Genomic DNA, 24,632 nt, shown 5'->3' with positions numbered 1-24,632 from the left:
TTTTTCCTCTTAAACTGCACTTCACTGTCCTCTCACTGGACATCACACAGTCACGAGTAACAGAACTCTGTCCATCCTTAGTTTATCAGGGTGCTCAGTACCTCATTGTGTGTTCTGCCTCGGATCAAGCTGTTTTACCCAGTTTCTAACATTTGTAACATTGTGTGAGTTCCATCTTAATGACAAGATTGTGATATTAATAATGAGCTAAACCATAATTTCTATTAGGAGACTTTTTGTATGGGTTTTAGAAACATAGTAATGTTAAATATAATGTTTAAAGGACTCTGAGTGAGAATCAATTTTTTATTTTTTTATTTAGCAGTCCAGCATGACAGGACTCGCCTTACCCTATGTCCCCCTCTAATTGGTTGTTCAGTACCATGTGATTACTCCTCTCCCTGATGCACATGCTCCTATTTTATATGCGTTCAGGGAGATTAAATGAGAACCTTAGAAGGACCCAGGCTGCCATGCTTTCCCAGATCATAGGCAGGCCTAAATACCCTATCAGATTTAGTTACGTTAAATACTCTTCTGCATTTTCTACTTTTTTGAAAAATTGTGCAAAATTACAAATTTTCTCTATCCACCAGGAATTGATTAATAAAGGAATATGTGTTTGGCATCATTTAATTATTTTTTGGCTCTTGCTTTTAGTCATTTCAGTGTTGATCCTAAATATTTCTTATTGCTGTGAAATGCACAGAAATCACCTTGTTTTATTTACGTGTGATAAAGATCACTCAACCAAGAGGGAAAGCATTTCTCCTTCGGAATGATTATTAGATTGACTGATTTATGAGTTTGTTAAACTGGTTGATTTATAGCCTTATAACATTTTGTCATATGTGAGTTACTTGAGATAATTCAAGCATATCTAACATTGGTTCTTTATAAAATATTGTATCAAAGTAACGTTGTGAACATGAGTTTAGAGATAGTCAATGGTGTTTGATTTCTTCCAACCAAAGTTTTATCTATTTAGTACTAGATTAATAAGACAGTGCCGTGGTTCACATTGTTTAGAGGCCAAAGGGTTGCTCTAGACTGTTCTTGACTTTTAAAGAGGGGCCAAATGCAGCTGATTTTAACACTGTGCCTGTCTGAAGGTGAGGAAATGTTACTATAGTAGCGCACTGCAGCATGATGCACTGAAAGAATATTAATGAAGAAGAGCTGCAAGTGTTCTCTCTCTCAGCTAAAAGGTTTAGATAGGCTTGCAGGCAAGTTGGTGTGCTTGTTGTGTAAGAGTGTGTGTGCTCAGGCATCAAGCAGTGGAGACATGCGAAAAAAGTCGTCTGTTCAACAGATTACAAGGGAACACGGCGACCGATCGATTGGATCCTCTGTATGCACACACACACACACACACACACTTGTTTTGATATATGTAGTGAGGACCATGTGTTGACTCCCATTGATTTCTATTGATTTTCAGTCATTTTCATCCCTTTCTATGCCCTAACCCTGACAATAACCCTAAACCTAACCATTACCAGTGCATGCCTAACCCTAACCTTAACCTAAAGTCAATTCACACCTTAGTCCTAAACCTAATCGTTAGCAAAATAGGTCGTGAGGACCAGCAAAATGTCCTCACTTTGGTACAAATGGTCCTCAATTTGATGGTGATATCGGAAAATTGGTTCTCACTGTGATGCCAAAACAAGAACACACACACACACACACACACACTGTCTTCTGCTTCTAGAAGTCATTGTGATTGGGTTACAATGACAAGTCAGAGTTGCTGCCAAGAACCCAGGAGTGTGTGTGTTTGAGACTGCAGGTGTTCTGTTCAGATAACTGGGGGGAAAGGGGGAGGTGTCTGACAGTAGTGTTAGCATTTCTAAGGGTTTCTAAGATCTGGTCATTAAAATATTAAGATATTTATTGTGTAAGTGAAGTCAGTCTCACAATGCAGTCTATGTAAATGAATCTGGTGAGGTAAGTTCATACTATCAGTTTAAACTCTAAATACAAATGTTGGTGCTGTTTGAAACTCCCTTTTTTGAAGAAAGGAAGTTGCTTTGTTTTGTCCAGTTATCAAAGCTTCTTGACTACCTATCAACACTTGGTTAGAAAGGTTGAAGAAGCCTCCACTTCTTTGACATGGTTTCTGCAGCACCATTTGGGTATACAGTAGAAAGAAGAAACAATAACTGAGTGATGGACTAGTAAGCTCTGTGAGAGTACCACAGCTAGCTTACTGTTAGTGTCTAACAATGCTAACGTTAGCGTCTTAGCTAAAAAATAGCACTAAAATAATTGGATCTTTCAGATTTTTTATTTTGAGTCTGGATGACATTTGATGTCCGGCTGAAAGTCTAACATACTTTGACTGATTGAGCCTAAAATGAATCCGTCAAACCTTCACTTTATTCTCCACTGATTACAGATTCTAGAAATTATAGTATTTGATTTGTGAAACTCTATTTGGATGTATTGTTATACCCTTATTGTTAATCATATTTTTAACCCTTATTTTAAAGGAAAAGTTCAAATTTTTTCCCTCTTTGTTTTGCATTCATTGAATATTTAGAAATGTCTCTGGCTTTATATTGCTTTGTTTCCAGCTAAAAAATTAATTTACGTTAACATGTTGAATATTGCACTTTGTGCTCCTTTAATTCTGCTGACATGTTTGTTGTTTGGTTATTTTTTATTAACCTTTTTTTCCGGGTGCCATTACCCTAGACGCCTCCCTATAATTGACCCATTTTCTTAATAAAATAATTTAATGCTTTAAAGTAGAACATTATTATGACTATTGAATTTCTACAAGTATTGTGATGTTTTCATAATCACTGGTTTTGTTACTATTTAAATATATGGTTCTTAGATTTTTCTAAAACATCAACAATCTACCAGGTGTCAGAGGTTACATTGATTATTTTATCATGAAGTAGTTTCAGTTCTAATTGATTCCTCATTGTGTTTTTCTGGTTTAGTCAGCCATCCACCCTTCAGCCTACCTTGTATAACAATCCTGTTTCATCATTCTGGTGACATGAATGAAAAGCAGCCTCACCCTCCCTTGGAATATTTAACATTCAGCAGCTCCTTTTGATCACATTCTCCTCCTCTGCCTTCTTCTTGTCTGAACTCATACTTGTGGGTGTAGTTGGTTGTTCATGGCAGCAGAGCATCTGGTCCTAAAGCTTGCAGAACAATATTAAGGGCATCTTTCACAGGTGGCCTGTTAGAGGACGGTTTTAATGGCACATGCTCTTTTATTTATTCATTTATGTCAAATAAACTGTGCTCCATGTCTGCCGCAGTGCTCCGTAGTGACCTAATTTACTTGAACATTGTCCTGGTTGTGTTCTTTGAATAAGCTGAGGTGATATTTCTTCGCTCTCTCTGTGCGCAGAAACTTGGATGGATGGATTTAGATGTCAGATTGCTGTTTTTGTGTGTGATCTTCCACAGAACAGACCAAACCTTGTCGAAGTTTAAGTTGTATCAGCGGTCTGGGATATTTCTGTACTGTGGCTTATACTACTTCTCTTTTGTCCTAACTTCCTCTAAAAAACCATTGGTTACAGAAGGCCATTAGGGATTATGGGATACTGGTCTCATAATACACAGTGTGTATTGTGAAACACTTTATAGAGCAAATGGATTTATGACACCATGGACTATATGCGAGTCATTTAGAGATGTAGCGAAGATTTTCTGATTGATTTCCACTCCCCTGTTTGGTAAATCTCCATCCCCTCGATATGGATTTAAGCCAATTCTGGTTTCCTTTTTAAGAACAATAAAATTCTTTGTTTCTACATTTTGGATAAATGGGGAATTGAATTGTATCAACATTAACATGTTTATAGGTATTTGCAGTAATACCATCGGTCTCCACGTTGTTTCCTGTATACTTTTAAAAAAAACTTTTGAAAAATTAAAAAAAGGAAATGTTAAAATAACGTCAAATCTTCCATGTTATTTAACAGAGGTATTTATAGTAAACCCAGCTAAAATAATTACATCTCTTCTTTACTTCTTTACAAGACACATTCATGGTCAATTATATTTTCCCACCAGAAAACTTTGGAATTTGCATCACATACCAAGGTGTTGATTTTTGAGAAGCTGGTGCTACACAGCTCTACAGACAAACAGTTCACTGATGTTTCAAAGCACAGACATGATTACTGAGTTGACATTTGAAGCTGTCTACAGCGTCCTTTATTAGTAATTAGCTAATATGAGGGATTACAGTGATTAGTACAGTTGGCATTACTAACAACAGTCCCTGTGTCTATTCCAGTAGAGTAGCTAGGCCCTTTCCTTAACATAAAATAATGCCTATGGATTGTTTTCTTTCAGTTCTATAATATAAATGAGAGCCATCACTAACCCCAGAGAAACATACATCTGTTTATCTGTTGGCCATAGTCTGGATTCTGAACAGAATATTAGCTGTTTAACAGACGGGATACTTTACAAAACCACACATCAGTTTGCCAATCTAAACCTGTTTACCGACATAACGAAGTATGAGTCAACTTGACAGTGTGCTAGTAAAGAATAAAGTTTCCACCTCTTTTAAATTGTCTATCTGGTAGAAAAATGACCTGTAGCGGACTTCTAGTGTGAGATATAAATGATTTATAAAAAGAAGACACCAGCTGGCCAGAAATTAGCCTCAACGCATCATCTAAGTGTAAAAATAGTTATCGAGACGCAACAATAAATTCTTCTCCACTGCTCATTGCTGATTGGTTCTTATGTGTAGTTTTTATGGAAAAGTACTGACCCAGTTTTGGTCTAAGAATCTGCAGCTTTCTGAGGTGAATATGTTGAAGTCTCCCAGCCTTGCTAACGATCCTGCTGTTGTGCCTCTGTTCTTTCTTTCACAGCTAAAACTTGAAGACCGATCTATTGTCATTAGAGACATCGTACGAAGGAACAATTCTGCTGTAAGTGAAATTCTTGCTTTTTTTTTACCTTCTTTCTTCACTTCTTCCATTCTGTATATTTTGTACTTTTCTCCAATTAGCTCCTTCTATTGTCAGTCATGTCACTGTTCAGAGCTGTGCTCCATTGGCTGCATCAGACATGACTGGAATATTATTGCAACAAGCCACCTTCAGAAGAGCTAAGGGAGGCTCTTTGTTTTAGTGACATTCAGCAACCCAGCGTGTAAATAACAGCAGCACTCTTACTCGTCGTCTTCTGCTTAATCCGGGACCGGGTCGCAGGGGCAGCAGACTCAGCAGAGACGCCCTGACGTCCCTCTCCCAGACACCTCCTCCAGTTCCTCCAGGTGGAGCCCAAGGCGTTCCCAGGCCAGCCGAGAGAAATAGTCCCTCCAGCGTGTCCTGGGCCGTCCCCTGGGCCTCCTCCCGGTGGGACGTGCCTGGAACACCTCCCGAGGAAGGCGTCCAGGAGGCATCTGATATAGATGCCCGAGCCACCTCAACTGGCTCCTCTCAATGTGGAGGAGCAGCGGCTCAACTCCGAGCTCCTCCCGGATGGCCGAGCTCCTCACCCTATCTCTAAGGGAGTGCCCGGCCACCCTACGGAGGAAGCTCATTTCAGCCGCTTGTATCCGGGATCTTGTTCTTTTGGTCATGACCCAAAGTTCATGGCCATAGGTGAGGGTAGGAACGTAGACCGACCAGTAAATTGAGAGCTTCGCTTTTCGGCAGCCGCACCGATCCATCTGTCCCAGTGCATGCTGTAGGTCTTGGCTAGAGGGGGCCAGCAGGACCACGTCATCTGCAAAAAGAAGAGACGAAATCCACTGGTCCCCAAACCAGACCCCCTCCGGCCCTTGGCTGCGTCTAGAAATCCTGTCCATCAAAGTTATGAACAGGACCGGTGACAAAGGGCAGCCCTGCTGGAGTCCAACATGCACCGGGAACAGGTCCGACTTAGTGCCGGGAATGCGGACCAAACTCCTGCTCTGCTTGTACAGAGACCAGATGGCCCCTAATAAAGGGCCCCCGATTCCATACTCCTGGAGAACCCCCCACAGGGCATCACGAGGGACACAGTCGAATGCCTTCTCCAGGTCCACAAAACACATGTGGACCGGTTGGGCAAACTCCCATGAACCCTCGAGCACCCTGTAGAGGGTATAGAGCTGGTCCAGTGTTCCACGGCCGGGACAAAAACCACACTGCTCCTCCTGAAGCTAAGGTTCGAATATCGGCAAGACTCTCCTCTCCAATACTCTGGCGTAGGCCTTACCAGGGAGGCTGAGGAGTGTGATCCCCCTGTAGTTGGAACACACCCTCCGGTCACCCTTCTTATGAAGGGGGACCACCACCCCAGTCTGCCAGTCCAGAGGCACTGACCCCGACCGCCATGCAATGTTGAAGAGGCGTGTCAACCATGACAGCCCTACAACATCCAGAGACTTGAGGTACTCAGGGCGGATCTCATCCACCCCCGAAGCCCTGCCACCACGGAGCTTTTTAACCACCTTGGTGACTTCAGCCTGGGTGATGAAAGAGTCCAACCCAGAGGCTGGGTACTCGGGGTTGGACTCTTTCATCACCCAGGCTGAAGTCACCGCAGCATTAAACTTTAAATTGGCCTTTTATTTCACATTCAATATAAGTTGGTGCTTGCAGATGCCATTAACCTACAGTGCCTCCAAACATTAAAGCTTTTGTTAAATAATTGTTATAGCACTTTTTAATATTATATAAATTCAGCAGGTGTCTTATCAAATGACATATTATTTTTTTAACAAACCAAAGGTTTTCAGCAGACAGATGAAGGGAATCAAATGTATTAACAGTTTAAATGTTCTAAAGGTTTGCTGCCTTCAGGTGTCTGTTAACTCATTCTTAAGGTGAAGCAGTGATCTTGGAGAAGGAACTGTTGGAAAGGATCAGAAAGGCTTTTCCACGAAATCGTCCATCATTCTCAGATCAGATATTCTTTACAAAGAGAGATATTTGGGACATTCCCTGTTCTTCCCAGGAGTGGACGTTCTACCAAATTCAATTCAATGTCAAAAAGCTCAGAGAAACTGCAGAAACCAAGGAGCTGCAGCCACAGACTGCCTATAATCATTCTGCCTATAGAAGAATATAGCAACATGACTTGGGTCCTATTTAAACAAGGTTTTATGGGGAAAACAGAAAAGTTTTGTTATGTTTTTACCGTTCATTTACACTCCAACACAACACTACACGTTTTCTCCTTAAATGGCACAATTTGAGAACGGTTTCCAGAATGTAATGGTCTGAAAACATCCCGATCTCCATTGTGAAGACGGGAAAAAATGGATTCTTTCTTATGAGGAATTTCTGGCTATATGCGCAATATGACTGAAATCAGTAGAAATTAATGCACACAACATTATGGCTGCTGACCAGTTTAAAACCCACAGAAGAAGGTATCAACAATAACAATGGCGGGTTGCAGAGTACCTACTTGTGCTGCTGACTCTTTGAAATTTAACGACAGTTCTCCAAAAAAGTGCTCATTTTCTCGGCAGTCTTGTAAGCAGGAAGTTTTTGCACATGTTGTAAAGCTTCAAAGAACATACCACCGACTAGCGGTGTGGCGGGGGAATCACACCATTTTCACTTCTCTACTGTTGCCATGTGAGTGGAGATTGTAGTTAAAACTTTTTTGTGTAGATGTGTTAACAGAAACGGCAAAAAATCCTGTTTTCAATGAACCGTTGTCGTGTAAACTGGGTCTTAGTTTTGCAGTGGTGCAGCTGAATAAACCATAAGATACAACACAGCTGTCAGGCTGATAAGGTCAAATGAAAGATAGTCTTAACTAAATGCTGCTATATTAACTGCTTCACTGTACTGGTTTTCACACATTGCTTCTGCATTTGATCTCTTAGGTACAAAGATGCCTTTAAATAATTTGTAGCTGATGGTAATCTTTTTATAATCGGACTGTGTTTCTGTGTTTCTCTATCAGGACAACCAGTGTGGCATTGTGACTAACATTGACATCGAGTGTGCTGTGAAGTTCGTGGGAACTAATTGTGTGCTGTACCCAGTGAACAGCAAAGACCTGCAGCACATATGGGTAAGAGCAGTAATTTTGCTTTGCAGCTGCATCTCCTTTCTACTCATCTGTGCTTTGTTGTTGTAATACACCTTAATTACTGTTTAGTTAACTTTAGTGTCATAAACCAGTTGAATAAATTATATGCATGCACGAAGGTGGTTTTGATCCAGAACTCATTTTTGTGCATCTAATTACACAACCTAAGTGTAAAATCTACTCTTTAGTTCTTCTTATGGTCATATCAAGTGGATGTTTTGAGAAGATGTAAAACTGACTGCATTTGTTTTCTTTCAGTCTTTTATGTATGGCGACTACATCGCCTATGACTTCTGGCTGGGCAAAGTCTACGACCTGACCAATCACATCATCCTCAAGCTTTCTAATGGAGCCAGGTAGACTGTCCGTGAATGCATGAGTGTGACATTAGTGTGTAGTATGACCATGTTGCTGCCTCTAAGAAGGTGTGAGCAGGTAGTCGGATTCATGAGGGCCACATCAGTGATGCATCCTCTCTGTTTCCCTCCAGATGCTCCATGAGTGTGGAAGACGGTGCCAAGCTTTATGACGTCTGTCCACATGTCAGTGACTCGGTATGTAGCTGGGAGCTTTTCTGTCGCCTCAGGGTTTATTTACTTTTTATTATTTTGTCTCTGAGCTGCTAATTCACAGTGAAGACAATGATGCACACAGATACATGCATGTAGTGTTGTAAATGTATCATCTTCTGTCCTTTATGAAGACATTGCTTCAGTGTCTCCTGAGCTGAAGAAGTTGCCAGAAGAAGTAATAGTTATACAAATCAGTACTTTCAACCAGCTCTTACTGTGACTGCTCCCTAAAAAGTCTCTATGGTTGTTGGAGCCAAAGTAGAAAACAAGAAGTGTTTCATGGCTATAGGTGTTTTTCTGAGCAGTGTTTATTATTCGCTATTACCTGCTGATGGGTATTCTTTGAGCCATGAAATGGATAATTATTTCTGGAAAATGGCCTGCATTTGAACCTGTCTTAAAATGGCCGTGGTTCAAAAGGACTGCTTTCATGTTTCTGGTCTGCAAAAAATTAATATTCACGAGTGTGAAAGTCATTTATGCTTTTTATCTCAGCTTAGTTTTGTTTTCCCAGCTTGTCATTTTTTTCTGAATAGTTATTGATGTACTTCTGAAGCCAGACATACCAACACTGTATAAAAAAGACAACATTTTATTTTCACTGTCTGGCAATAAATCAAAGTCTTTCCTGTTTTTGGTCAGTTAGGATTGGCAAAACTATTTCTAATTTCTAAATATTTTACATTTTTCAAATTCAGACGAAGATTGCTATGCCTTTTTAACAAATCAGTAAAGTCCAGATGATCATATGATTAGGTTGTAATCTTCTAATAAGTAACGTTGAAACATTTCGGTTGAATGGATGTATTTTAAGGCAGCACTTCAAACACACTGCACATCAGCCATAATCTCTCTCAAGTCTGGTTTGTCCATGGGTACTAATCGTAGATGCCTGAAGCTGCCATGTTTATCTGTTCAAACAATGAAATGGGAGCATACATTTCTTTCCAAATTATTTATCCCCCTTTAATTTTAACATTTTGCCATATTACTACCACAAATGTCAAAATACTCTATTGGGATTTTTATGTCATTGATCATCAATGCCATGACTGAGTGTGTGACCGATAACACCATCCCCAACAGTGAGTTCTCCAGAACCCTGGATCACCAGTGACCTGAACAAGAAAAAAGAGCCTTCAGAGAGGGAGACAGAGAATTATTGAGGAGTTTACAGAAGCAACTTAAAGTCAAGATAAGAGACAGCAAGGAGGTGTACAAGAAGAAGCTGGAGAGCAAGCTCCAGCAAAACAATATCAGAGATGTGTGGACAGGAATGAAGAAGATCACAGGCTTCAAGCAGAAGGATGATCAGACCGATGGACATCTGGACAGAGCCAATGAACTGAACACATTCTTCAATAGGTTCAGTTCAGAAACAAGCTTTGCATCCTCCTCTCCTGCTCACAGCCAAACAGACATCCCATCTTCCTTTAACCCACAGGACCCACAGCTGTCCAGTAACACCTCACGTTTTTTATCTTCCACCTCAGCCCTAGACCCTTCTGCTTCTACATGTTTGCCTTCAACCATATCAGAAGATGCAGATGCTTCCTTTGCTTCCCCCTTCCACCTGTGTGTCTCAAGAAGTCAGGTGAAGAGACAACTGGAGACACTGAATAGGAATAAGGCTGCAGGTCCAGATCATGTCAGCCCTAGAGTCCTGAAGGCCTGTGTAGAGCAGCTCTGTGGGATTCTGCAGCACCTCTTCAACTTCAGCCTGACCCAGAAGAAGGTTCCGGTGTTGTGGAAGACCTCCTGTCTTGTTCCGGTACCAAAGAAAACTCACCCATCAGTCCTCAATGACTATAGACCTGTTGCCCTGACATCTCACATCATGAAGGTCCTAGAGAGACTCCTGTTGGCCCACCTGAGTAAGCAAACAGTAAACCATCAGGACCCCCTTCAGTTTGCTTATTGCTGTGGAGTTGGAGTTGAAGATGCCATCATACACCTGCTTCAACAAACCCACTGTCATCTGGACAAAGCCAGCAGCACTGTGAGGATCATGTTCTTTGATTTCTCCAGAACATTTAATACAATTCAACCTGATTTGCTTTGTCAGAAACTCCAGAAGACTCAGGTGGAGGCCTCAACAATCTCCTGGGTCAAAGACTACCTGACAAACAGACCACAGTTTGAGAGACTGAAGGGTTGTGAGTCTAACCAGGTAGTCAGCAGCACAGGAGCACCACAGGGGACTGTACTCTCACCATTCCTTTTCACTCTGTACACCTCAGACTTCCAGTACAAGACAGACTCCTGTCATCTGCAGAAATACTCGGATGATTCTGCAGTCGTGGGGTGGATCAGAGATGGACAAGAAGCTGAGTACAGGAAGGTGGTGGACCGCTTTGTGGCATGGTGTGGAAACAATCATCTCATCTTAAATGTGACTAAAACAAAGGAGATTATTGTAGATTTTAAGAGAAACAGGAATAAGTCAAAAACTATTTCTATCATGGGAGAAGAAGTGGAGGTGGTGGAGGAGTATAAATACCTCGGTGTTCACCTGGACAACAGACTGGAGTGGAGATGCAACTGTGAAGCCATCTACAAGAAGGGACAGAGCAGACTGTACTTCTTGAAGAAGCTTAGGTCCTTTGGTGTTTGCAGCAAGATGCTGCATATCTTCTATAGGTCTGTTGTGGAAAGTGTGATCTCTTCTGCCATCATCTGCTGGGGAAGCAGCATCAGAGCCAGGGACTTAAAAAAGCTCAACAAGCTGATAAAGAAGGCTGGCTCTGTTCTGGGGACTCCTCTGGAACCTCTGGAGTTCATTGTGGAAAGACGGATTCTTCATAAAATGAAGAACATTATGGAGAACCCTGAGCATCCTCTTCATGAGACTGTCCTACAACAACAGAGTGTCTTCAGTCAGAGGCTTCTTCAGATCTGCTGTAAGATGGAGCGCTACAGGAGATCCTTCCTGCCCACAGCCATCAGCATCTACAACGGCTCTTTGAGGAAAAATGAATAATATGAGCTATAACAATACTTCATTTCACCTTGGGAATAATAAAGTATTTTTCATTTGAATTGAGTTTGAACACAAAGATACATGTGTTTTTGAAGGAAAAGGTCCTATAGATTTTTTTTTATAAATCTCTGAATGCATTTGTAAATAAGTCATTGGTCTATTCAAGTTTAAATAGGTCAAAAACTATTTTAGAAGGCACAGTTTTCTTTAATACCACTGAATAAGTGTGAGAAGCAAAAAATAAAACCAGCTTTTCTCTAATTAAGGATTCATTTTATTTATTTTTTCCTGAAAATGTAGATATTTTTTGTTCACATACCATTTCTTTGCTGTTTTTTCCCACCAGGGTTTGTTCTTTGATGAGGCCTACGGCTTCTACCCAGGCCAGGTCCTGATTGGTCCAGCTAAGGTCTTCTCTAATGTACAGTGGCTGTCAGGGGTCAAACCTGTCCTAAGTAGGAAGTGCAAGTTTAGGGTGGTGGTGGAAGAGGTAAGAGGGTGGCCAGTTTGATATTGTGTAAAAAAAAACCAACATATTATATGTTTAATTTATTCTTTAAATAAATGTCTGTAAGCTGTGTTTCCATGTTAATATTTAAATCCTGACTTGGAGTCTTGTGCTTCTTTCAGGTGAAAGTGGTGGAACTGAAAGTGACCTGGATCACCAAGAGCTACTCTCCTAAGGGCTCTGACAGCGTGTATCCACCGCCCTCCACCATCACACAGGAAAATCTTCACAGGTCAGTCATTCCTTCACTTCAGGAAGCATCTGTTTCCACCTCCTTACACCTTTATGTGGTGTGGCATGTGGGGGTTTGGATGGTTTGCACATTCTGTTGGACCCAATAACCTGTCAGATTTGATCAGATAGCATCTTAAGGAGATATGTGCATTATGTGTGACTGTGCCGTATTTGAGCGAAGCCATCTCTGGATTGGTTGCAGGGTGAGGCGCCTGGGCTACTATGACCACACCCAAAGGGAGCTGGGAGAAAGGGCTCTGTACATCATCCCTGCCAAAGGTAGCGCGACATGCATGGTGTGCGATGGACCCGAAGGGGCCCATTTTCTACCAGAGGACCCTATTGCCAGAAAGGTGTGGTTAAGTTTTTTCGTAGCTTGATGCCGAATTTCTGAATTATTTAAATGAAAATGTTTTTATTGTGAAGGGTAAGAAGTGTCTTTGTAACAATGCAGCTATCACCTGTTGGTCTAAATGTTTAAAAGGTCCTTTAACACATGGGTTGTTCATATGGTTTAGAGGCTGTTCTCCACACCTTGAGTTGGATGATTTGCCAGATAATCAGAAAACTGTATGAAATTTGCATTTAGAACCTGGCTGCTAAGCATAGAAAAAAATACATATAGTCACCATTACCTGAAATTAATATTCTTTGAGTGTAGACAAAACAATTCATCTGTTGGCCTTGAAGAAGAGTTAACGGTTTAATCTTCCCTTCAAATAACCCACCAAATACTTGTTGAAATGTTGGATATTATATCAAATAATAAACGCAAATAAAACTCAACAGTTTACTGAAACATGCTCTGGAAAACCAAATAAAGTTATACAGAAAATAAATTACCAAATATATTGAAATATCTAAAATGCTATTTATATTACAAATAAATAAACACTAAATAATAGAAGAACATTCATAACTGTCACGAGTAATCAATAAGACTAAGTTAGTTTTGAACAAACATATTTTCTCACATATTAAAGCAGCTATTGAAGAGTCTTCTAAATGTATTTAGTCCAAATTCAATAAATATATATTCAATAAGTGCCTCTTTCTGGCCTGGTTGTTAAGAGATCAGGTAGAGTTCAACGTTTAGATACATTGCTATACACAGCAGATTATTCCAAAATAAAATCAAAGTTGTCTTTAATGATTTTGTTGTTTTTGTGATTGTTTGCTGCCAGATCCTAGAGTTTGATGAATTGAACCGCCCTACTGCCTAGTAAATCTTGTTCAGGGGAATATGTTTGTCTCTCTCAAAGACGTTTTCCTAGGAGGTTAATTCTTCTCTGAATACATGAGGTTGAAACTGTTCATGAAGGTCAAATCCCAAACATTGAGTCCAATCAGGTCTGAAGTCTGTGTTGGCTAAAGTAGAACTGGAGTGTAGGTGTTAACCTTGGGTCCCTGTCTCTGTTACTGTTCTCACCATGACCGTTATTGCAGATTTTAGGACATGTTTGACTAACTTTCAAACTCATTGTATTCTTCTGCTACAGCTAAAACGGGTTTTCAAAAAGGACTCTGGAAGGAAGACGGAACATGCTGACTGTCAAGGTGTCCACACGCATGTACAGATGAGTCATATAAATCCCTTTTTATTTAGTGTAGCCTAACAGCAGCTCTGGTTTCCACCAGGTGAGCACAAAACGGAGCAGACAGACTCGTCTCATCTCAACAATGGCCCGTTGATGTCGGTGCCGAACCCCATTGACTCCAAGAGCACCAACGACAGCATGGCTGAACACGTGGAGCAGGATGCAGACGACGAAGGTGCAGAGGATACTGATGACACCAGGTTTGTTCAGTCCAGCTGGTGGTTCTTTGTTTGGGGATTTCAGATGGGTGGAGTTCAAGCTTGTAGGTGTTGTTTTTAGGGAACTGAACTGGACAAATATCCTTGTGCAGTTCGAGGAAAATGGAAAGTGAAATTGTATCAACCTAGAAATACAATTAACCTAGAACCTAGAAATCAGTGCTGCTACCAGTTAAAAAACTGGTAGCAGCACTGATTTTTGTGCAAAATCGTAAAACATTTATTAAGGTGTCATACATTTGAAAACATCCCATTCAATAAGCTGTGAAAAAACACAGGAAACAATTTAGCCATCTTATTTTCACCGTGTTTATAGAACCAACACAGAAGGCAGGCCAGTCACCAGATGTAAAATAAAAAGCCCTATGAACAGATCAGAGTTTGATGCAAGTAATCTGTAATTATATTCTTATATTTTATTTATCAATTTATGTCAGAGATTCTTACTTAAATCTTGAGTCATCCTGTCAACTTAAATAGCCTCCACTTAGAAGGAATGCCCAGTGTATTTTTGCATTTAAATCAGTTAATCTTTAAGGAATTGAAAGCTTGTTTAATCCCTCATTAGTTGCAGATTTTCTGTATGTTTTCTGAAATTGAATGAATGAATTTACATCAAGTTAATTAAATAGCTTAAAGCTTAGCTGAAAGATTTTACCTTTTGTTGTGAGTTTTCCGACAGCTTTTTAAATTTAGAAGCTAAAGATGATCAGTTGATAAACAAGCTAACATTCCCTACGTGTCTGTCTGCGACCCGGCTGCAGCTCTCTTACGTCATCAGCCAGCTCCACTGCCTCCTCCCAGAGCGGCGGCCTGGGAACCAACCGCAAGAAGAGCATCCCGCTCTCCATCCGCAACCTGAAGAGGAAGCACAAAAAGAAGAGGACCAAGTTCTCTCGCGAGTTCAAGCGTGGAGACCGGTGGGTTACCGTGGGGATCCTCTCAACAGTGAAATTGTCAGTTTTTCTGTGTTCTGTTTGTTGTTCTGCCTGTTTCTAAAAGATCAGATATTTCCAGCTGAAAAAGGCGTCTGCGGTCCTGCTTCTGTTGTGTGGTTCACATTAAAGCTACAAACATCACAATCGCATAGATTTGTTACATGCTTAAAGAAAAATGAGAGTTTCATGTCACGACATGGACCAAAAAACCATTTGAACATTTCTAATGGAAAGTTTCTGTATTTTTGGTTCTGTCAGGGTGGCAGTAGAAGTTGTATCAACGAAGACCACAGCTGATGTGATGTGGAAGGATGGGCGGGTTGAGAAGGGGATCAGGTCAAATGACCTCATCCCCATCCAGCACCTGGACAGCCATGAGTTTTGCCCCGGAGACTTTGTGGTAGACAAACGACGTGAGTTCGACCTGTTGTCTACACCAACGTTTATTCTGCTGTTTTCTTCCTTTAGTTGCTTTGTGGACCGGAGTGATGGTTCTACTGTATGTTGATCAAGGCTGGAATGACATCAAGCTTATCTGTGAAATGGTTTTATACCACAGTATAGTGATGGACAACCTCAACATTGTATCACAATATTTAAAGGAAATTTGCAGCATCTTCAATTATGATGATATAGCAAAACTTATTAGGAAGAATATCCGTAATGAACTCCTGGAAAAGAGAAGAAAAAAAATGCTGCTGGTGGCATTTATTCCTTTAAAAACCATCTACTTCAGTAACAGACATTTTTAACTGAAATGCTCTCTAAATATTAGGATATAATTCAGTCATGGTTTAATAGTACACATTTAGATTCTTTGGTTTTGGGTGTTTTGTGCGTATCTAGGATCTTTGAAATGTTTCTGTTTTATTTTCTTTGCAAATCATTACATTCTGTTTTTATTTACAACATCCTAACTGAACACAAGATTCAGAGTTTATTTGTTTTTTACATTTTCTCTACTGTGCTCAGTCTGCTAGAACAGTATGAGATGTTGCTGCTGTTGTGGTTCTTCTTCTGAATTTATAGGTTCTAACAAACTCATTACTCCCACCAAGTATGCACATGAACTGTGTGCATTCTGGGTTATTTTATTCATGTGATATCATCATAGACACGACGCCATCTTACCACAGGGACTGTCTTTAATTTTTTTTGTTCCTGTTATTTATTTCTCTGTTTTTGTCTCGGAACTGGCTCCATGTGTGCATATATGTGTCCCTCAGCCCAAGCCCTGCAGGATCCAGGAGTATACGGCGTGATCCAGTCTGGCGATCACAAGGGCAGAACATGTGTTGTTAGGTGGATCAAACTGAACTCCACAGGTGATGATGTGGAGGTAAGACTGAGCTAGCAGTATCACTGTTGGAGAAAAGAAGACAGAATCTTCTAGAAACATAGAACTAGAAATGTTTTTCTCTTATATTAGGTTATTCGTGTGGAGGAGGACGTCAGTGTGTACGACATCGCAGATCATCCAGATTTCCATTTCCGCACGGCGGACATTGTCATTAGGATATGGAACTCTGAGAACGGACAGAACGACTGTGAGAATGAGGTAAAAACCCGTTTTCCAAAGATGTCGTTGCCCTGCTCCAGAAACTGTTGATCTACGGCAGCAACACATTTCAGAATAGAGAAACAACCCTTGCTGCGGTTCCTGAAAACACTGTTGCTCATGGAGTCAAAAGAAACCCAAAACCCAACAGTACTTGAGACCAGGCTTGCCAACAGAGGGGGAATGAGCCTGAAAGACTGTTTCATCGTAGACCCAAACCTGTCCAACAGAAATAATATCATCCAAGCTCCTGCTGGCTCTTCAGTTCTTACCCAGACAGTGGGTCTAATGCCAGTGTTATCACACAGAACATCACTGGTGGCTTTCACTCTTCAGAGGGTTTTAAAGCTTTGCCCATGCAAGACTTTGAGGGAGAATCTGGCCTGCAGTCAGAGCTTCATGAGCCACCTCACACACACGTATCCAGCACATGGACTTATGAAGTGAAGTGATATGTATAACTGCGTGTTAAGGATCTAGAAGCTTAATTCAACTTTTTTAATTGAACTACATTAATATATGAACGTTTGGACATTAAGATAAACCTGTAGTACCAGTGATGCCGTAGATTCTACCAGTGTGTCTGAAATTGTTCTCTCTGTAAATGTTCCCTCCTCAAGACATCAGTCGGCCAGGTGTCCCGGGTGGATGTGAGCAGTAAAGTGGAGGTTGTGTGGGCCGACAACTCAAAAACCATCGTCCTACCACAAGTAAATATTCAAAATTCAAAACTGGATTTAATCTTTGAATAACACTTAGGAGCTTTGCTTACAATCTAACGCTCGCTCTCACAGCACCTCTACAATGTAGAGTCTGAGATTGAGGAGACAGACTATGACTCTGTGGAGGAGACGAGCAGCGTCCTGTCCACAGAGGAGTGGGAGGACGAGAGCGACAGCTGGGAGACGGACAATGGTGTGACCACTGAGGACGACAGCCATGCCAACAACACAGATGCCACCTACACGGTGACTCCAACCCCCACACCCACTGGGTCCTCACTGTTCATCATCCCACCACAGGAGGGCAGCAAGGCTGATGTGACGAGTCCCACCAAAGGAGCCTTTGGAGAGGAGGGAGAGGCATCTGTGGCTGTGGCCAGTCCTACATCTGGAGGAGGTGGGGAGCCTACGGCATGTCTCTGTTCATTTCAACAGGACAGAACCTATATTATATCCACTGTTGGATACAATTAGAGGACATTTATTTTAACTGCAGATCTGCATAAAATGTTTAGGTATAGGCTGTAGGCAGAAAACCACGTAGAGCCTTGCAAATTATTCATAGCTCCAGTTTTTCATATTTTGTGACGTTAAAGCCACAGCTTCTTCAGTCTATGTTGGGACATTATGGTGCATGTTTTTTAAATGCTTTAACCTGCATTTTCAGCCCTCCTGAGTCTCGTAAACGCTGTAGAACCACCCTTTTCTTCAGCTGTAGAAGTCAGCTGAAAGTCTTTTCAGGTAGATCTCTACCAGCTTTGTATGTCTTGAGAGGCAAATGTTTCCTCATTTTTCTTGACAAACAGTTCAAGCTCAGTCGGTTGGAATGGAAAGTGAACGTGTACAACAATTTTAAAGTCCTATGACATATTCACAATTAAATTTTAATATAAAGCTATATTTGTGAATATTAACAGGTTACTTTTAGGATTGTTTTTTCTATGGACTGTGTTCCACTCACTGGTTCCAGAGCTTAACAGGTACTAGTTCTTACTAAACACCAGTTCCTTGTGGTTCCACCAAGACTAACTCTGGCTCTAGAGCCAAAAGCACAGAGCTGTCTCTGCCCAAGTTTACTGCTGGGCCAGAACAATGAGCCCATCCTGTCAGCAACAAGGGGCGGGCTCATGGGGAACCGTAGCCAATCAAAACCTTGTGAACGACAACTCCAGAGTTTAGTTGTGTTTTTGATCGGTCAACATAACACAAAAAATAATAAATCAAAGAATTAATGATAGTAGAGCTACACTGGTTTAGCCTGCCGACTGTGTGGTTTTGTTTAACATTATTCCTAACTAAACATAATTCTTGCCTTGTAGGAACGACTCCAGGAGGAACAGTAAACGGAGCAGAGAAGCCCAACAAGGATGGTGCCTCTCGAGGCTTCAGAGAGCTGAAAGAAGCGCTGAAGATTCTGGAGAGCTTAAAGAATATGACGGTGGAGCAGCTGTGGACAGGCGGGTCACCAACCTCCCCAACGTCTGCAGAGCCAGCTTCCACCGCCAACGTAGCGAGTTCATTGACGCCAGCAGCACCTGAAAAACCCACCAAGGAGAAACGCTTCCTGGACGACATCAAAAAGCTGCAGGAGAACCTTAGGAAGACCCTGGACAACGTGGCCATCGTGGAGGAGGAGAAGATGGAAGCTGTGGTGGAGACGGTTGGGAGCGCAGGCGCGGGAATGGAGGTAAGTGTTATCACTACTGTAGGTGACGACGTGATGGCATCTGTTGGTTGAAGGCATTTAAGCTTCTACTGCTTCTCAGGCTGAGAGAGGTGGAGAAGAAAAGCCCCAGCAGGAGCCGCAGACACCGGTTGGTGGGCAGGAGTGGCCCAGTGAGTTTCTCAGTGACACACCAGTGCTGTGCCAACAGAGCGGAGGGAAGCCTGGAGTGACATTTACCAGCGCCAAGGGAGAGGTGTTCTCAGTGCTCGAGTGGGCACCGGGTGAGAGATCTGCTTTTCTTAGAGCTACAAGTCCCCTGTAAAAGTATTCATACCCTTCTCACATTTTGGTACTAGTTTGCGACTATAAACTATAATGTAATTAGAAGGGACTTTGTGTGATAGAACCATAGAAATCAGGTCTTTATGGAAAGGTGACTAAAACCAAGCCATAAGAAGTTCTATTTAAACTGCATGAAGTTATGTAAGGGACCCAGCAAACATTTGGAAGACAATGCTCTGCTTAGATGAGATCACATTTAACTGTTTGGTCAACATGAAAAGCAGTGAAACATGGTGGTGGCAGAATCATGCTGTGGGCCGCTTTTCTTGAGCAGCTACAGCTAAAGACGGGTTGAAATGAAAGGGTCACCTTCTAGCTGAACAATGACAATGAACATACAGCCAGAATGGGTTAGATCAAAGCATATTGATGTTGGAAAGGTCCAGTCAAAGTCCAGACCTAAAGATCTTCTATCTAGCCTGTCTGAGCTTGGCCTATTTTTGCAGGACAAATGTGATTTTTTAGTGTAAAGCTGCTTTAGACATAACTCAAAAGATTAGCAGCTGTACTCAAAGGTGCTGATTATAAATGGACGCCACACTTTTCAGATTTTTATTTGTAAAAAATACTTTGACAAGGTGTGTGTAACAGGAAACTCTTTCTTTCTTAGATCATATTTTAAGATATCTGCCCATACAGACTCATTTTTTTCCTTCTAACAGACACTCATTCCTTTAAGAAAATGGAGTTCCAGCCAGCAGAGGCTAAGAGGTTTTTCAGCACTGTAAGAAAAGAAATGGCCTTGCTGGCTACATCACTGCCTGATGGGATCATGGTAAAAACGTTTGAGGACCGCATGGTGAGTTTCATTTCATTCGCTACTCAGCTCATGCCTCGCATCAAGGTTCAGGTGGAGACGTGCTCCGATGTGGCCCTCAGTCTGCGCATGCTGGAATATCTGCAGATCCACTTCAAAATAATATTTTACTATTTAATCTTTTAACATCAAAAATGTTTAGTATAGATTGTTGTTTGGAATGTTCTGCAGTACATCAGTCAATTTGATGGTATTTTAAAATGTCTTCTTCTCCTCCTGTGACCCAGGACCTGTTTTCAGCGCTGATCAAGGGGCCGACTCGGACCCCCTACGAGGACGGGCTCTTCCTGTTCGACATCCAGCTGCCCAACATCTACCCAGCTGTTCCACCGCTGTTTCGCTACCTCTCCCAGTGCAGCGGCCGCCTCAACCCCAACCTGTACGACAACGGCAAGGTCTGCGTCAGCCTGCTGGGCACCTGGATCGGCAAGGTGGGTGCTGGTGCGTGAAGCCTCGGTTTAACGGTTCAAAGCTGCCTTCGATGCCTAATTGTTCCGGTTCTGCCGTGATTCACAGGGAACCGAGAGATGGACCAGCAAGTCGAGCCTGCTGCAGGTGCTCATCTCCATTCAAGGTACGTTGGACTCCTCCCAACAGTAGTGCAGAAAGACGCCCCATTTAAAGTTTGCCCCACCATGTAGGGGTTACATGCAAAACCCTGTGTGGCGTTACGCTAGCTGCTCCTCTGTTACCCTGTTTTACAGCCACTGAAGCCAAATGTCCATCATCAGCTCTACCTTCACCCAGATTTCTTACTAATGTCCCTTGTTTGAGTCTTGCCCACAGTGTGAGTTAATGATGACTGTCTGCAGGTCTCATCCTGGTCAACGAGCCGTACTATAACGAGGCCGGCTTCGACAGTGACCGGGGTCTGCAGGAGGGCTACGAGAACAGCCGCTGCTACAATGAGATGGCTCTGATCAAGATGGTCCAGTCCATGGCGCAGCTCCTCCAGAACCCTGTGGAGGTTTTCAACCAGGAGATCCAGCAGCATTTTGTTTCTAATGGCTGGCGCCTCGTTCATCGCCTGGAAGCGTGGCTAGAGTTGAACGAAGCTGCCGAGCGAGTCCATGTGCCACACTACTCCAGCAGCTACCACTCCAAGAACGAGCAGCTGGTGGCGGTGGCCCACAGCAGCCCCAGCAAGCCTGGCGAGGAGGGGGTTTCAGGAGTTAGCAGTATTCTGGAGGAGGAGCTGGAGGATTCAGGACTGAGTCCCTCCACGACAGCAGCCTCTCAGCAGGAGCTGAGCCAGAACTCGGACTGCGACAGCACTCAAGGGAGCGCCCCTCCGGGCGGAGATTTTGCTGGCTCCACAGGCCCTGGCTCTGTAGTCCGCAGCGGGATGTCAGATTCAGGTCCCAGCACACCTGGTTTAGGAGCGGGGAGCTCCTCAGGGAGCCAGCCAGTGGTGCGACCAAAGAAAAGAAGAAAGAGCTACCGAAGTTTTCTCCCAGAGGGCAGTGGCTACCCAGATATCGGCTTTCCGCTCTTCCCGCTCTCCAAGGGCTTCGTGAAGAGCGTTAGAGGTGTGCTGCAGCATTACCGAGCTACACTGGCTGCTGCCGGTGTTGCGGAGCACACAGAGGACAAGTAAGTGCCTCCTCACTGTTTCCCCAACACACCTGCACTGTTCCCTGCTCTCTTCCTCTCTTTCTCCTGCCTCAAGTCTTCGAGGAGGATCATTACTACTGAAAGAGGGAGAAGGGATCCCTCTGTCTCCTGTACCCAACCCTCTGAGCTGCACTGTGCCCCAGCACTGCCCAACTTGTTATCCTTCACTTCCACCTTTCCGTTCTTTCTGCTCTCGCTGCCCTCACCTCTGTAACATTCTGACGTTTTTCTTCTTGCTGAAAACATGACAGCTGGATCAGCATCAGATCTGATCAGGACCTGATGTGGGTCCACCTCATTAACGTGTTTTTCTCTCCTTTAGTTACCCCTCAGATGAGTGTGATGGCTAAAACACACACAGTGGAAAGCCACATCTGTCTTGACAGCAGGTAAAAACAATGGGCTTCAACCAGAGCTGGTGGTGTTAAAACCAGTACCCTTCTGTCACCTGTCTAACCTTTAACTGGTTTCACGTACTGGGTGGGACATCACTGAGTTACCATGCTGCTGGGAAACCCAGCTTCTACAGGCTGCTGGGGGAACTGCAGCTCTCTGTAGCATTCCTGACATCACAGCTGCATCATCCCGCACCACCAGGACATGAATGAAACTGAGGTCCAATCTGGGAAAAGCACTAAGCTTTCACTGGCTGGAAGCCTTCTGCCAAATTCCTTCAGCCTCAGCTGCTTCACTCACTCCGTCATCGTTCCTGCTGTTTTCCTCGGCCAATCTCTCACACTGAAGCACGCGGCGAACAGCAAACGACAATGTTTACATGCAGACCACCTGAACAGGGAGGACCGCTGCAGAAGTGAGCCCTTAACAGGGCTGGAATGTTGTGCTTTGATTTGTGGGGCGTTTGAAGCGGAAATGTTTTTAGAGTGAAGGTTGCATTACATCACCGCATATGACATAATTAAAAAAGTTAAAAAACAGCATCCATTCCATTATCTCATGTCAACATGTTGCCTTACTTGAATAGTTCCTGATGAACTCAGATGTTGTCCACAGTTCTGCTCGTGTTGCTGTGCTTGCACTCCCACTGTCACAGACTCGCACTCAAAACCACTCAAATCTTCAGTGATTTCCCATGATTCTTCTGGCTCTCACCGCACTTCATGCTGAGGGTTGATTTAGTTCTTCTTGATTGGACATGCAGTTAAACAACACAACACAAACACTGAAGGTGGGCTTCTTTTACTGTGACTACATCGTTTTTCCCGGGTAGAGAGCAACGGACGGAAATTGGAGCAAAAAGATGAGCTTAAAACTCATCTTTCCTGCCTTTTTTTTTTTTTTTTACCAACTTGACCACCAAAACAAATGCTTTGCCTCTGAATGTGTTGTGAACTGATGTTTGGGTGCTTCCTGGGGGAATCAGCAGTCTTTGTTTACATCTTTATAGATTACATCTTACATTTGAACCCTCCCCCCATAATCTGTAACAAACCGTGTGCTTGCTATGATCTGACATGAACCAGAGAGCGTTGGCCCTCTGATGTTGTACTTGAACTACAGACTTTGATGCTGAGAAGTGTTTTTGATAAAGAGCACACTGTGCTCTTTTGGACCTCTGAGAATAACTATGAGCCAAGAGCTGCTGCATTTTAAAATAAATAAAAAGATGAATGAGTGTGTGTTTTTGCATCGTCTTCTGTGGTTTCCCTTTGTGTCCCTTAAATCCATCATTCCGCTCCCGGATGTGTCCTTGTCCTCTCTGGGTTTTTACTTTTGTCACCGTTTGTCTGCCCATAACGCTGACGGCGAAGGCGGGGCTGAAGCTGCAGCCCTGAGCTTGGAAACTAACAAAATAAGTACACAGCTCGATCAAATCTTTTCACCCTCTTCTTCCCATGAACGAACAGAAAATGTGAAGCTACAAGTTGAAGTCCGGCAGGACGTCGAGCCTGTGTAAAATGTCCTGTGCGTGTATATTGTTCCGATTTAAACCATTCTTCTTATTTTTACTGCAAGCAGTTTGATTTCCAGCCAAAGCATGTAACATGTTTCTTTAAGTCTCTTTGAAGGAGCTCCACAAAGAACTTGACTGTACGATGTCTGCATTTCCACAGTGGCCTGATGTTGATATATTAAAAAAAACTAATAAAGTTATCATTTGTAGCCTGATTCTCTGTACAGACATGAATCTATTGAAATATACAGGTACATACAGTATATATTTAACATAAACTGGGGTTCTGATAGGTCACCTGGCGGCCTGGGTCATATATGTACATACTGCTGAGTGTACTGTACTAAACATTTCTTCTTTTTTTAATGGTTTACTTTGTTGCTTTGAGACGACTGTATAGTGATGTATTAAACTTTGCAAGCAGTACCATAAAACATTGTGGCCTTTGTTTATTTGCTGCTGCAGCATGGTCCAAAAAACAGACGTTTGAGTTCTACAACATACAAAAAACAGGGAGTTCTATGGACCTGTCCCACTGTTGGAAATATTGATCAGAACCACAAAAAAAACGACCTGCTTTATATGGTCCACATAATAAATACGATGGGTTCCTGTTTGAATAACTTGTAGTTGGCTTACAGCATGTTGGCAAAGTGGTCATAGTCATCTTTAAATGACCACCCCAAACTTTAATGGTTTCAACACCTGCTTACACAAGCCACCGAATAATAAACGGGTTTGTCATTTCATTATTAAGCTTCATCCTGAAGACCAAGAAACAAAGCAGAAAAGTCAGGGAGAAGTTTAAAGCAGGGTCACCTACAACAATTTCCCAAGCTCTGAACTCATCATCTGAACTGGGACAGAGGCTGGACCAACTGCAGACCCACCAAGGCCTGGACGTCCACCTAAACTGACA

At 42.5% G+C, this 24,632-nt stretch overlaps 1 protein-coding gene across 1 annotated transcript in view; it reads left to right on the top strand.

The window, feature by feature from the left end:
* The window catches only part of ube2o (ubiquitin-conjugating enzyme E2O), a 49,419-nt gene extending 25,272 nt beyond the window's left edge, over positions 1-24,147 (top strand). The window contains exons 2-23 of the mRNA XM_047365831.1: positions 4,866-4,925; positions 7,906-8,016; positions 8,293-8,390; positions 8,525-8,588; positions 11,933-12,076; positions 12,217-12,326; positions 12,531-12,681; positions 13,828-13,885; positions 13,967-14,126; positions 14,909-15,064; positions 15,341-15,495; positions 16,309-16,421; positions 16,512-16,640; positions 17,261-17,350; positions 17,435-17,759; positions 18,682-19,049; positions 19,129-19,309; positions 20,033-20,169; positions 20,415-20,618; positions 20,704-20,761; positions 21,000-21,780; positions 22,124-24,147. Coding sequence (XP_047221787.1) covers positions 4,866-4,925; positions 7,906-8,016; positions 8,293-8,390; positions 8,525-8,588; positions 11,933-12,076; positions 12,217-12,326; positions 12,531-12,681; positions 13,828-13,885; positions 13,967-14,126; positions 14,909-15,064; positions 15,341-15,495; positions 16,309-16,421; positions 16,512-16,640; positions 17,261-17,350; positions 17,435-17,759; positions 18,682-19,049; positions 19,129-19,309; positions 20,033-20,169; positions 20,415-20,618; positions 20,704-20,761; positions 21,000-21,780; positions 22,124-22,151 — 3,681 coding nt within the window. The 3' untranslated portion in view covers positions 22,152-24,147. The remainder of the gene's footprint in view (positions 1-4,865; positions 4,926-7,905; positions 8,017-8,292; positions 8,391-8,524; positions 8,589-11,932; positions 12,077-12,216; positions 12,327-12,530; positions 12,682-13,827; positions 13,886-13,966; positions 14,127-14,908; positions 15,065-15,340; positions 15,496-16,308; positions 16,422-16,511; positions 16,641-17,260; positions 17,351-17,434; positions 17,760-18,681; positions 19,050-19,128; positions 19,310-20,032; positions 20,170-20,414; positions 20,619-20,703; positions 20,762-20,999; positions 21,781-22,123) is intronic.
* The last annotated feature ends 485 nt before the right edge of the window (positions 24,148-24,632 follow it).

Source organism: Girardinichthys multiradiatus, chromosome 5 (assembly GCF_021462225.1).
Source record: "Girardinichthys multiradiatus isolate DD_20200921_A chromosome 5, DD_fGirMul_XY1, whole genome shotgun sequence".
Classification (NCBI taxonomy): Eukaryota; Metazoa; Chordata; class Actinopteri; order Cyprinodontiformes; family Goodeidae; genus Girardinichthys; species Girardinichthys multiradiatus.
Note: the sequence above shows the minus strand (reverse complement) of the source record. Positions and strands in the feature narration are given on the sequence as shown.